The 14,223-nt window shown below is 49.9% G+C and overlaps 1 protein-coding gene across 1 annotated transcript in view; it reads right to left on the bottom strand.

Moving 5' to 3' along the window:
• Positions 1–14,223, bottom strand: part of ABCC6 (ATP binding cassette subfamily C member 6) — a 77,248-nt gene that overhangs the window by 50,532 nt on the left and 12,493 nt on the right. The window contains exons 7-10 of the mRNA XM_017871707.1: positions 11,539–11,670; positions 5,379–5,582; positions 4,008–4,185; positions 87–248 (exon numbers count right to left, since the gene is read on the bottom strand). Of these exons, the coding sequence (XP_017727196.1) occupies positions 87–248; positions 4,008–4,185; positions 5,379–5,582; positions 11,539–11,670 (676 nt within the window). The remainder of the gene's footprint in view (positions 1–86; positions 249–4,007; positions 4,186–5,378; positions 5,583–11,538; positions 11,671–14,223) is intronic.

The raw sequence follows: 14,223 nt of genomic DNA, 5'->3' as shown, positions 1-14,223 counted from the left end.
GGGAGGGGGGAGGAGGAGGGGGAGAAGGAGGGGAGAAGGAGGGGTGGGGGACTCCGTTCAAATCCTGTCTTCCTCCCCTCGCGCACCTGCCAGAGATAGACGAAGCAGACCACGATCCAGACAAGAGGCAGCCACAGCCCGTTGAGGTAGAGGACGCTCTCAGTCAGCCGCTGCACGTCCACGGACACCAGGTTGACCACGTCACCCACCGCACTGGCCTTTCTGGAGCCACTGGACAGAGCCAGGACCTGGTGGGTGGGCGGAAGGAGAGAAGTAGAGAGGGGAGGCCGGGGCAGAGGGACATCCCAGGCGGCTTCTCCGCCCACTGAGCCCCACTTCACGTGTCTGCGAGGTGGGTAAGTAAAGTCTCTTAGGCCAACCTCTCAGGGCTGTTTGAGGATCCACAGAGATGACAAAAATGAAAATCCTCCAAGATCCCTAAAGCACGGGAGATGTAATAATGAATAACATGCAAGGAAACACCAGAGGAACACGGATAATGGTGGTCATCTGCCCAGTGCTCACCATGTCCCAGGCACTGTGCTAAAGGAACAGCCTCATCATGTCTGGGGTGCTCACAGCCATGAATGGTACCAAGCAGGCACTACCATATTCACTGCATCTAATGCCAGGCCAGGCGCAGTGGCCCCTGCCTGTAATCCCACCACTCTGGGAGGCTGAGATGGGAGGACTGCTTGATCCTAGGAGTTCGAGACCAGCCTGGGCGACATAGTAAGACCCAATATCTACAAAAACACTTAAAAATTAGCCAGGGGGTCAGGCGCAGTGCCTCACGTGTGTCATCCCAGCACTTTGGGAGGCCGAGGCAGGCAGATCACCTGAGGTCAGGAGCTTGAGACCAGCCTGGCCAACATGGTGAAACTCTGTCTCTACTGAAAATACAAAAATTAGCCAGGCATGGTGGCAGGCACCTGTAATCCCAGTTACTTGGGAGGCTGAGGCAGGAGAATCGCTTGAACCCAGGAGGCGGAGGTGGCAGAGAGCCAAGATCAAGCCATTGCACTCCAGTCTGGGCGACAAGAGCAAAACTCCGTCTCAGGGAAAAAAAAAAAAAATTACTCAGGCATGGTTGTGGTATGCCTGTGGTCCCAGCTAGCTACTGGGGAGGCTGAGGTGGGAGGATCGCTTGAGTCCAGGAGGTTGAGGCTGCAGTGAGCCATGTTGGTGCCACTGACTCCAGCGTGGGCAACAGAGCAAGACCTTGTCTTTAAAAAAAATGCCATGGATAAAATGCTCTCTATTATTCTCTCAGCAAGGAAAACACCATTTCCAGTTAAATTAAGACATGTAAGAGACACCTCAATTTTGGAAGCATTAGAGTGAAAAAAAATGTGAGACCAGAATCAATGAAATGAACATTTACTAACCCCATTCTACGGCTAAAGAAACTGAGGCACAGAGAAGTTGAGCAACTTGCCCAAAGTCACAGGCCTTGTAAGCTCCTGCACAAGGAATGGAACCCAGGGTGATGAAGGCATGACAAGGGTGGACTTTTCATGTGCTTCTCTGACACCAACCTGGTTCTCTGGCAGCCTCACATCTGCCTTAACCCTGGGGTCACAGTGGACCTCTTCCAGCCTGTTGAATGCTAAATTCCACATGTAGTCCTCTCTTTGTGACTGTGTGAGGGAGTGAAGAAGTGATCCGGGAATGACTGGGCATAGAAATTCTCCACTTAACAAATCTTCGCAGAGTGCCCACTGTGTGACTCACACTGAGCTGGGAACTGAAAATACAGCTGTGAACAACAGAGACCAGGCTTGCTGTCCCGGGACTGGAGTTTGAGGTGGGGAACAAGGCTCTATAATAAAGATTTATATTACTGGCCGGGCATAGTGTCTCACACCTGTAATCCCAGCACTTTGGGAGGCCGAGGCGGATGGATTGCTTGAGGCCGGGAGTTCAAGATCAGCCTGGCCAATATGGCGAAACCCCGTCTCTAGTAAAAATACAGAAATTGTGTATACAAAAACACAAAAATACAGGTGCTGTTGGGCACCTGTAATCCCAGCTACTTGGGAGGCTGAGGCAGGACGATTGCTTGATGTCACTCATGCTTTAATGGCAGTTACGATGAGTACCATAAAAAAAGCAGCCCAGGCCGGGCACGGTGGCTCACGCCTGTAATCCCAGCACTTTGGGAGACTGAGGTGGGTGAATCACCTAAGGTCAGGAGTTCGAGACTAGCCTGGCCAACATGGTGAAACCCCGTCTCTACTAAAAATACAAAATTAGCGGGACATGGTGGCACACACCTGTAATCCCAGTTACTCGGGAGGCTGAGACAGAAGAATCGGTTGAACCCAGGGGGTGGAGACTGCAGTGAGCTCAGACTGTACCATTGCACTCCAACCTGGGCAATGAGAGCAAAACTCTGTCAAAAAAACAAAAAGAAAAAAGAAAAAAAAGAAAAAGAAAAAAAAAAAGCCCAGAGGTTAGAGAGGAGGGATCTGATCTCATTGAGAGATCAAAGAAGGCCTCCTGGCGGGTGGGTGGGAAAAAGGAAGAACAACGCCTGCTTGCCTGCTCAGGCGGCCTTCCTCTTAGGCTCAAGGAAATGTGGACTCTCAAGACAGGATAGGACACACCCAGCACTGGCATGCTCAGGGCAACACGAGCCTGGGACACAGCACTGTGGCAGGACAGCATCAAGAGCTGCCCTCTTGGCCATCCAGGAGCTGTCCCCTCTGTCCCCTCCTCCCCTAGGTGACAGCTCAGGTGTTGGGGAGCGAGACTTACATGGGAAGGGACCTGCCCTGGCTCAGATGCTCCATACCCCATAGGAACCAATCAATAGCTCTTACAGCAGCAGTCTAGGGACTTAGCTTCCAGAGTCCCCGAAGGGACAAGAGCCACTGCACCGACAGAAGTCTAAAGCTATGGCCTCCAATCAGGTATTCACAGTCCATGGACAGAACTTCCAGCTCAGATGCAATTTTTTTTTTTTTTCAGATGGGGTCTCGCTCTGTCACCCAGGCTGCAGTGCAGTAGCACGACCTCAGCTCACTGCAACCTCCGCCTCCCGGGTTCAAGGGATTCTCCTTTCTCAGCTTCCTGAGTAGCTGGGATTACAGGCATGTGCCACCATGCCTGGATAATTTTTGTATTTTTAGTAGAGACGGTGTTTCGCCATGTTGGCCAGGCTGGTCTTGAACTCCTGACCTCAAGTGATCCACCTGCCTCAGCCTCCCAAATTGCTGGGATTACAGGTGTGCACCACTGCGCCCCAGCCTAGGGGTCATTTTTACCACAAGCAGTATTGTCTGGGAACATAGCTGACAGGCCACCTTATCAGAAGGTTAACCCTTTATCCTCAAGGGGGAATAAGTGGAAGTTAAAATTAGGCTCAAAAATTAAAATTAGATTAGGGAGAGTGGAAATGGTGTCTAGACAGTGAGAACAACTGCAAAGACCCCAAGGTGGGTGGGTGCCTGGAATATTTGAGGAACTGAAAGGAGACCTGTGTGACTGGAGGAGAGTGAACATGGGAGGAGGCGGGTATGTGTGTGACGGGATGAGGTCAGAGAGGTACCAGGTACCGGGGCAGATCACACAAAACCTTACAGAAATAACTAAGGAGGTGAGGCAAATCACTTGAGGCCAGGAGTTTGAAACAAGCCTGACCAACATGGCAAAACCTTTTATCTACTAAAAATACAAAAATGAGCTATGCGTGGTGACACGTGTTTGTAGTCCTAGCTACTCAGGAGGCTGAGGCAGGAGAATCGCATGAACCCGGGAGGCGGAAGTTACAGTGAGTTGAGATTACACCACTGCACTCCAGGCTGGGCGACAGAGCGAGACTCTGTCTCAAAAAAATAAATACATATAAACAAAGAGAAATAACTAAGGAAGTGAGAATGTATCCTGAGTGACTCTAATAAGTAAGGACTGACTGCGTTCTCAGCTGCTGGTAGCATTATCATCAGCTCAGTGATGTTGCTTTTCCCGGTCTAGGAGGACAGCACTTGTCCCCCAGGGCTCACCTTTCTGTACACCAGGCCAGTGATGGCTGACCGCAGCCTCATCTGCAGCACTTTGAGCCTGTACATGTTCTGCTGCTCAAACAGCGTTTGCAGGCAGGCCGAGAGGAACATCAGCACGGCGAGGAGGTAGCCCTTCCAGGCTGGAGGCTTGGGATCACCAATAAACTCCAGGAAAAGGCTTGCAGGGGAGGGAGGGAGAAGGTACAGCTGGTGAGAGGAGGTGCCCATGGGTGTGGCCTTTGCCCAAACCAGGTCAGGTGTGGAGGATCAGTCAGTGTGGTTGACTTTTTTGCAATAATGGTCTCTGTTATTTCCCCCACTGTCCATAATACTCCTTTTCAATCTGACTGCAGCTCCTCAAGATCAAGAGGTGGAGTTGTTGTCCCCACTTGTTATGGGCTAAATTGTGCCCTCACAAAATTTATATGTGGAAGCCCCTACCCCTAGTACCTCTGAATGTGACTGTATTTGGAAATAGGGCCATGAAAGAGGCAATGAAGTTAAAATGAGGTCATTAGGCTGGGCCCTAATCCAACCTGACTGGGTCCTTATAAGAAGAGAAAAGGTAGACACACAAGGAGACACCAGGGGGCACACACAGAGGAAAGATCACATGGGGACACAAGGAGGAGGTGGCCAACTGCAAGCCAAGGACAAAAGCCTCAGATGGAACCACCTTACAGATACCTAATCTCAAACTTCCAGCTTCCAGAATCATAAGAAAATACATTTCTGTTGTTCAAGCCACTCAGTCTGTGATGCTTTGTTTTGGCAGCTGAGCAGACACCACTTGAATCTGGGCTGCTCAACCAGCTTTGGCCAACAGAGTACGATGGAGGTAAAGCCATGCTGGTTCTGAGCCTAGGCCTCGAGAGAAAATGTGGCTTTTGGCCTATTTCTTAGAACCCTCCCAAGCAGCCACATGAACAAGTCTGAGCTAGCCTTTTGGAGGATGGGAACCCACATGGAGCATAGACAGCCATCCCAGCCTCAGATACACAACTGCAGGCACACGAGAAAACCCAGCCAAGAAAAGAAGAACCGCCCAGCTGAGCCCAGCCCACATTACTGACCCACATTACCATGAACTAAATAAATGAATGCTTGTAATTTTAAGCCACTCACATTTGGGGCATTTTACAGCAAAAGCTAATTGATGTAGTCAGGTAAGAACTTGCTTATTTGCCCTTCTGGGGGTCAGTCACTTTCTCATTAACCATTTCCCTTTTTCAGTACCCTTCTCACCCACCCTCCAGTGTCCCGAGCACCAGATGTATAAGCAGAGGCAGGAGAGCTGAAGCCCCCTGGCCCTGGAAGGATGCCATTAAGAGACCACCCACCTTAGCAGAGCACTTGAAGTCTGGGACTCACCTGAGCAGCTTGGGGACAGTGAACCTGAAGACATCACTGATGACGAGGCTGAGGGTCCCCAGGAGGAAGGTAGAATGGAACACCTGCCAGATGGCCTTCAGCAGTGGGCCCCACTGGCTCCCTTCTTGCCGTAAGAAAGGCTCAGTATCTGGAGCCTCCATGTCACTGCTGCCTTTCCTTTTAAATGTTGTTGCCTTGGTGTGCCTTAGGGGAGGGAAGAGATTGGCTCTGGGTCCCATTTTATACTCTCAGCTGCCAGCAGCAGGGCCAGGCATTAAAGGGTTATTTTCCCAACAATGGAGATGGGTGGGTGTGGATCCAGGCTGGCTCCCTCACCCGTTCCTCCTTATCACCCTGAGTACCCACTTAAGAGACAATCACAGGAGTTGAGGGGCATGGCAGGAGGGCACTCTGAGGCCTCTTAGATGGCCATGGGAAAGCACATGTGTTCAGCACCTACTATATGCCAGGCACTCCCCAGCCATCCTAAGACCCCTGAGAAGCCAGGTGTTGTTCCCATTTCACAGATGAGAAAACTGGGGCTCAGAGAAGCGAACTTGCCCAAGGGCACACAGCTGAGAAGTAAAAGAACTGGAATTTGACTCCAGCTGCCTCCAGAGCCCATGCACCCTTTTTTTTTTTTTGAGACGAAGTCTCGCTCTGTTGCCCAGGCTGGAGTGCAGTGGTGCGATCTCGGATCACTGCAACCTCCACCTCCCGGGTTCAAGTGATTCTCCCACCTCAGCCTCTTGAGTAGCTTGGATTACAGGCAAGTGCCACCACACCCAGCTAATTTTTGTATTTTCAGTAGAGACGGGGTTCTGCCATGTTGGCCAGGCTGGTTTTGAACTCCGGACCTCAGGTGATCCGCCCGCCTTGGCCTCCCAAAGTGCTGGAATTACAGGTGTGAGCCACCGCACCCGGCCTCCCATGTACTTTTCAAACTATTGTATTGTCAACCTGGAGGCAGAACAGCAGCCCATCCCCCCAGCACACACAACCAGGTGGTTTGGAGCTGGTGGAGAATCACGACTGATGTGCATGGGAGCTGGTGCTCTGGCTCTGGGTAAAAGCACAGACAGAAGCTCAGGCTGCCTCAAACTAATAAGATCCCCAGGCTTTGGCCGTAACCAGGGGCCACAGAGAAAAGCTAAGGTGAGGGAGAGGGAGGAGGAGATAGGGGGAGGCCCAAGGGTCTCTCCGAGGCAGGTCAGAAGCTCTGAGCCATATGGAGAGGCTGGGGCGATGCAGCTGCTGACAGCCGGGTTGCTGTGTGGTCCTGGCAGGCAGACTGCTCCTCTCTCTGTGTGTGAGAGGATGGGTGTGTTCCCCCGCTGAGTCCCCTGTGGCTCTGACAACCGATAAGGTTATCAGTAATTTCTTTTTCTTTTTTCTTCTTTCTTCTTTCTTTTATTCTTCCTTCTTTCTTCCTTCCTACTTCTTCTTCTTCTTCTTCTCCTTCTCTTTCTCCTTCTCCTTCTCCTTCTCCTCCTTCTTCTTCGACACGGAGTTTTGCTCTTGTCCCCCAGGCTGGAGTGCAGTGTGGCGATCTCGGCTCACTGCAACCTCTGCCTCCTGGGTTCAAGCGATTCTCCTACCTCAGCCTCCCGAGTAGCTGGGATTACAGGCGTGCACCACCAGGCCCGGCTAATTTTTGTATTTTTAGTAGAGACAGGGTTTCACAATGTTAGCCAGGCTGGTCTTAAACTCCTGACCTCAGGTGATCCACCTGCCTTGGCCTCCCAAAGTGCTGGGATTACAGATGTGAGCCACCACGCCCGGCCACTTATCAGTAATTTCAATCCCCATTACAGATCTGTGACCTGGGGCCACGTGCTGGGATCAGCTCTTTACACGAAGGAGCTCACTGACTCCCCTGGATCCCCTGCCAGGTGGGTATTACTAGGTTCTCCATTTTACAGAAGGGGAAGCTGAGGCTCTGAGAGGTGGCGACACCTGCCTGAGGTCACACAGCAAAGGCAGAGCCGGGATTCGAGCCTAGATCTTGATTTATGGTTCGTAGAATGTTTCTTGTGCACTAAGGACCCTCAACCTCACCATAATAAAATTAAATAAAAAAAGAAACACAAGGAAAAACCTCTGGTAAGCGCAGGTGGTCAGACCCTTCAAGGCCAAGGTCTTTGTCCCACATTGCTGGTCTCATCTGATATTTGGTTTGGCATCTATGGAGGGTTGTGGTTCAGGTCTGTTACTGAGTGGGTGTGGCCTGTTGCTCACAAATATTTTGGCTTTTGGGTCTCAAAGCCAAGAAGGTGCCCCTTCCATACAGAGAGCATCCCTGGCCACCCCCTCCTCTCTGATCCTGCCATTTAATTCATTGCCTTCACAGCCATGCCCATGGCTCCAACCCTCTCTTTGTCTTGTTAGAACCCCAGGTGGGTAGACTTTGCCTGTGTTTTCCACCAAGATGTCCCCAGTGTCAAGTCCAGCTCCTGCACACAGTAGGAGCTCAATAAACACTTGTCAAATGAATGGGAAAAACAGATTGAGTGATGTGTGCAAAGGGCCTAACGAGCGTGCCCCCTGCACATACTGTTACAAAAATTTATAGAAGGAAGAAAGGAGCTTGGCTGGGTGGACAGAACTTGGCTTTGGAGCCAGGAGACTGTGATTCCAATGCCCGCTCTGTCTCCTCTCCTCTGAGCCTTAGTGTTTCCATCTGTAAAGTGGGGTCGGGGAAGAGTTGACTGTGAAGTTTTCTTTCTGGCTGGAGTTTTTGCTCAGTTCTATTCAAGCTCTTCGCCCCAGAGAATCAGTGTGTTTAGCCTGCAGGCTCCTTAGCAAGCGTTTTCCTCTCCTGCAGGTCTCACCTCCCATCAAGGAAGACGTCCAGATTAGTGTCTGATGTCTGGTCTCTGGACTGAAGGCCATTTAGTGCAGGTCTCATAAATGACGGTGGGGCAAGGCATGGGCATATGCATGAGTGACATGGGCAAGGTGTGAGTTGGGGGATACAAAAGGGAGTGGTAGAGGCCGGGCGCGGTGGTTCACACCTGTAATCCCAGCACTTTGGGAGGCCAAGGCACGCGAATCACCTGAGGCCAGGAGTTCAGGGCCAGCCTGATAGCCTGAGCAACATGGAGAAACCCTGCCTCTAATAAAAAATACAAAAATTAGCCAGACATGGTGGTAGGCACTTGTAGTCCCAGCTACTTGGGAGGCTGAGGCAGGAGAATCGCTTGAACCCAGGAGGCAGAGCTTACAGTGAGCTGAGATCACACCACTGTACGCCAGCCTGGGTGACAGAAACAGACTCTTAAAAAAAAAAAAAAAAGAGAGAGAGAGAGATAGGGACTGTAGCAAATTGAAGACTGCACACGTTGTCCAATGCTGTAGACTCTACCAAAATCCAATCTCCTATTGCCCTGTGAAGATGTGGCCTAGGTTTGCCAGATCTACTTCGAGACCAAAATTCCAGATTTTTATTTTTATTTATTTGTATTTGTATTTGTATTTATTGTATTTGTATTTATTTTTTGAGACAGAGTCTCACTTTGTTGCCCAGGCTGGAGTGCCGTGGTGCGATCTCAACTCACTGCAACCTCTGCCTCCCAGGTTTAAGGGATTCTCCTGCCTCAGCCTGCCGAATAGCTGGGATTACAGCGCTTGCCACCACACCCAGCTAATTTTTGTATTTTTAGCAGAGATGGGGTTTCACCATGTTGGCCAGGCTGGTCTGGAACTCCTGGCCTCATGTGATTTGCCCACCTTGGCCTCCCGAAGTGCTGGGATTTCAGGTGTGAGCCACTGTGCCCAGTCTAGAATTCCAGATTTTTCTGTGATCGCTCCAAATTTTTAAATATTGGCAACTTATTAAAAAAACAAAACAATACAAACAACCACCAAGGCCCGTGTGCGCCCAACATACCTTGGGAAGCTGACTTGACCAGCAGGTGGCTGTTGTGTGACCTCTTAGGAGGACACCCTCTCCCTTCCCCCAGTGATTGCAAAATACTTCAGAAAGAAAACCAAAGTTCTCCGTGGGTGCATTTGGTTGGTTCAGAAGCTGAGGGAGCCTGGTCTTTGTATAAACCCGTCTTTCCCCTTTCTTTCTGTCAACTGTTTATGGGAGATTCTCAAACAGTTCTGGAGACTGTTTCTACTGTTTAGTTCTAGTGGTGGGTGACCTGTAATTTTCATGTTGGCTGGGGATGCCGGGACTTGGCAGAGGTTCCTCCCAGAGCCCCCGTGAACTGAATTCTGCCACTTCTGTAAAATCATTTAAAGGTAGAGGGTGAGTCAGGCGCAGTAGCTCACACCTGTAATCCCAGCACTTTGACAGGCCAAGGCAGGCAGATCAGCTGAGGTCAGGAGTTCAAGATCAGCCTGCCAACATGGTGAGACCCTGTCTCTACTAAAAAAATAAAAAAAATTAGCCAGGGGTGGTGGTGCACGCCTGTGGTCCTAGCTACTCAGAAGGCTGAGACAGGAGAATCACTTGAACCCAGGAGGTGGAGGTTGCAGTGAGCCGACATCATACCACTGCACTCCAGCCTGGGTGACAGAGCAAGACTCTGTCTCAAAAATCCAACCAACCAACCAACCCAGTGAAGGGGTTCCAGCAAGCCATGCCTGGGGCGACAGACAGAAGTGATGTTGTGGTTCACTCACACTACTTATTCTGTTTGGAAAAACACATGCCCTTCCTTTGTGGGAACAGCCCCTACCATCTTCTGTGGCTCTGAAGGGACCACCAGTCATGGAACTAGCCCTCTGGGTATGGGATTGGCCCCCGACAGGCACATGACTCGAGCCAGGCCAATTAGAGGCCTTCCTTGGGATTTTCTACATGGACGTTAAGAGAGAGATGCTCTCTCATTCTGCTGGGGTTTGCTGAACTTGCATGGGAAGGGATAGGCCGTATGGAGAGACCAGCACATAGATAATAGTTGGGGTGGGAGATGAAGGGAGAGAATCCTGACATCACGTGAGTCCCCGGATCCAGCAACACCTGAGGCTAGATCCTCTTACTATGTGGGCCTATAGTATCAGTCTCGCTCTCCTCTCTCTTAATGTGTGGGATTCAGCCATCTGCAACAACTACCACACAATCCCAGAGTATGCAGGGAAACCTAGTTACTCTTCCCACAGAGCTAACTTACTTTTTTGTTCTGTCTCCTGAAACACCAAGCTCCGGTGAGGTTAAGCCATGTGTCCAGGGTCATCACTATTCGAAGGCAGGGCAGCATTTAACCCAATTTTATCTAATCCTATGTTGCAGGCTAATTAAGCTAGACCAGAATTTCTCAAATGAGGCATCCCAGGCTCTAACGGCTTCAGAGAAGTTTCCAGAGATGCCACTGAGGGCAGGAGTGGACAGAGTGGATAACTCCAAAGATCTTAACACCGTCTGGATGACTAACAGTGCTTGAGCACTTCCCATTTGCAAGACATTTGCAAGTTCTTTTCCATAAACCATCTTTTTTTCATCCCCATAAGCTATGAGCTGGGGCTAATGACATCCCCACTGAAGAGATGAGAAAACTGAGGCCCAGGAAAGGAATTGCTCAGGTTATACAGTAAGTGAGCAGCTGCCTGCATGTTATGAGTCACCTCCCAACCCTCCACCCCAGCCTTAAAATACCTCTTTTGTTTCCTGCCTGTCATTCTGCCATGAGTTCCATGTTTGTAGGAACCTGTGATGCATTCTGGGAGGAACCATATACTGAGCCTGATCGGCGGTTACTACTTAGTGGGATCAGTTGGAAGGCAAGGTGGGGAGGCGGCAGGGCAGCAAGAGTAGTGTTGGGGGGTGGACTGGGGGTCAAATGATGAGCTTTTCTTTTCTTCTTTTTTTTTTTTTGAGGCGGAGTCTCGCCCTGTCACTCAGGCTAGAGTGCAATGGTGAGATCTCCACTCACTGCAACCTCCGCCTCCTGGGTTCAAACGATTCTCCTGCCTCAGCCTCCTGAGTAGCTGGGATTACAGGTGTCCACCACCATGCCCAGTTAATTTTTGTATTTTTAGTAGAGATGGGGTTTCACTATGTTGGCCGGATTGGTCTTGAACTCCTGACCTCGTGATCCGCCTGCCTCGGCCTCCCAAAGTGCTGGGATTACAGGTGTGAGTCACCACACCTGGCCAATGATGAGCTTTTCTGAAGGAGCATCAGGTGAGTTCTCGACCTCCACTCACTCACCTCCGGGCTGTGCTGCGGTTCCTTATCCATGCCTTTTCAAGCCGGGAAACAAGTTCTTCTGAGGAGTTTTCGCTCCCAAGCGACCAGAGGTCTTTTGGTCTCAGTGGCCTCCTGTAGCCCCTCCAGACCAGCCTGCAAAAGACGGGCACCAGGAGGAGCTTTTCCTGCCATTCACCTCTGCAGGATCCTGGCCAAGCAAGTAGCTGTGTGATTCTGGGTAAGTCACTTTACCTCTCTATACCTCTACTGGCCCCTGGGTAAAAATAAAGCAATTCACTAACCCCATCTAACGTTTAGAGGGCACTTCTCAGTTCACAAAGATTGTCTCATTAATTCTTACGTGAGCCCATAAGATAGATTATTATGGTTTGTTTGTTTGTTTGTTTCAGATAGTCTTGCTCTGTCTCCCAGGCTGGAGTGCAATGGTGCAATCTCGGCTCACTGCAACCTCCATCTCCTGTTTCAAGTGATTCTCTCACTTCAGCCTCCTGAGTAGCTGGGATTACAGGCACCCACCACCATACCCAGCTAATTTTTGTATTTTTTGTAGAGATGGGGTTTCACCATGTTGGCCAGGCTGGTCTGGAACTCCTGGCCTCAGGTGATCCACCTGCCTCAGCCTCCCAAAGTGCTGGGATTACAGGCATAAGCCACCACACCTGGCCTGTAAATTGATAGTTTATAATTGTATAAGTGTATGAGTATATTATTATACATCTATTTTACAGATGGGGAAGGAAATAGAAATGCAGAGAGATGAAGTGGCTAAACCAAGGGATACTGCTTGGCAAGGGAAACAGACATTTGCCCAGGAATGAGAAATCCATTGTCCAAAACTATCGTTGTAGAAGAAGCTTGAACTCCTCCCTTAGCTTTATTTTTTAAATTATTATTCTGTCTCACTCTGTTGCCTAGGCTGGAGTGCATTGGTGCGATCTGGGCTCACTGCAACCTCCACCTCCCTGGCTCAAGCGATTCTCATGCCTCAGACTCCCGAGTAGTTGAAATTACAAGTGCCCACCATCACACTTGGCTAATTTTTGTGTTTTTAGTAGAGATGGGATATCACCATGTTGGCCAGGCTGGTCTTGACCTACTGGCCTCAAGCAGTCCTCCCACCTCAGCCTCCCAAAGTGCTAGGACTACGGGTGTAAGCCGCCACACCTGGCTAATTTTTGTGTTTATAGTAGGGACAGGATTTCGCCATGTTGGCCGGGCCGGTCTCGAACTCCTGGCCTCAAGTGATCTGCCTGGGTTGGCCTTCCAAAGTGTTGGGGTTATGGGTGTGAGCCACTGCGCCTGGTCTCAGATCTCTTCAATCTTTCTGATGACACCAGCCAGAAGGTCTTGCCTGGTTCTGGTCTCTGACTCTTCTCTAAGCCTCACCAAGTTCCCTTTACTTTTTTCTTTTTATTCTTTTTATTTTTTTGAGATGGAGTCTCACTCTGTTGCCCAGGCCGGAGCACACTTGTATGATCTCAGCTCACTGCAACCTCCACCTCCCGGGTTCAAGTGATTCTCCTGCCTCAGCCTCCCGAGTGGCTGGGATTACAGGCATGCGCCACCACATCTGGCTAATTTTTGTATTTTTAGTAGAGATGGGGTTTCACCATATCGGTCAGGCTGGTCTTGAACTCCTGACCTCAGGTGATCCACCCGCCTCAGCCTCCCAAGGTGTTGGGATTATTGGCGTGAGTCACTGCGCCAGGCCACCAACTTCCCTTTTCTAATGCAGAGCCAACTTGGGGAAGCAGCTTTTCTGACACAGAAATTATTAATGTGCTGGATTTTCCCCGAAATTATTTTTGGAGTTCTCCTATATGGCAAGTGATGCTATAGATTTTTCCTGTTTTAGCAGTGATAGAAAGTTTCTTTTAAAAAACAGTTTATTAGAGTAGAAAAGTGACTCAATTAAATTATTTTGCCCCAATAGGACAAAAAAGCATCAAGAACGGTCCATAAGTGCTTCAGTTTGGGAAGCAGGGACTGGCTGCGCTAGTAGAGCTGTTTAGAAAACCTCTAAGCTCTTTCTACCAATTTCATACACCCAAAGCCTGATATTTTTCATTTATTTAATAGCCACTTAGGCCAGGTGCAGTGGTTCATGCCTGTAATCCCAGCATTTTGGGAGGTCAAAGTGGGTGGATCACCTGAGGTCAGGAGTTTGAGACCAGCCCGACCAACATGGTGAAACCCTGTCTCTACAAACAACTACAAAAATTAGCTGGGCGTGGTGGCAGGCGCCTGTAATCCCAGCTGCTCAGGAAGCTGGGGCAGGAGAATCGCTTGAACCTGGGAGGTGGAGGTTACAGTGAGCTGAGAGCGTGCTGTTGCACTGCCACCTGGGCAACAAGAGTGAAACTGTCTCAAAAAAAAAGAAAAAAAAAAAAAATAGCCCAAGCACAGTGGCTCATGCCTGTAATCCTAACACTTTGGGAGGCCAAGGTGGGTGGATCACCTGAGGTTGGGAGTTTGAGATCAGTCTGACCAACATGGAGAAACACTGTCTGTAATAAAAATACAAAATTAGTCGAGCGTAGTGGCGCATGCCTGTAATCTCAGCTACTCGGGAGGCTGAGGCAGGAAAATGGCTTGAACCCCGGAGGTGGAGGGTGCAGTGAGCCAAGATTGTGCCATTGCACTTTAGCCTGGGCAACAGGAGCAGAACTCCATCTCAAAAAAAAA

This window comes from Rhinopithecus bieti, unplaced genomic scaffold (genome assembly GCF_001698545.2).
Source record: "Rhinopithecus bieti isolate Rb0 unplaced genomic scaffold, ASM169854v2 scaffold_6876, whole genome shotgun sequence".
Classification (NCBI taxonomy): Eukaryota; Metazoa; Chordata; class Mammalia; order Primates; family Cercopithecidae; genus Rhinopithecus; species Rhinopithecus bieti.
Note: the sequence above shows the minus strand (reverse complement) of the source record. Positions and strands in the feature narration are given on the sequence as shown.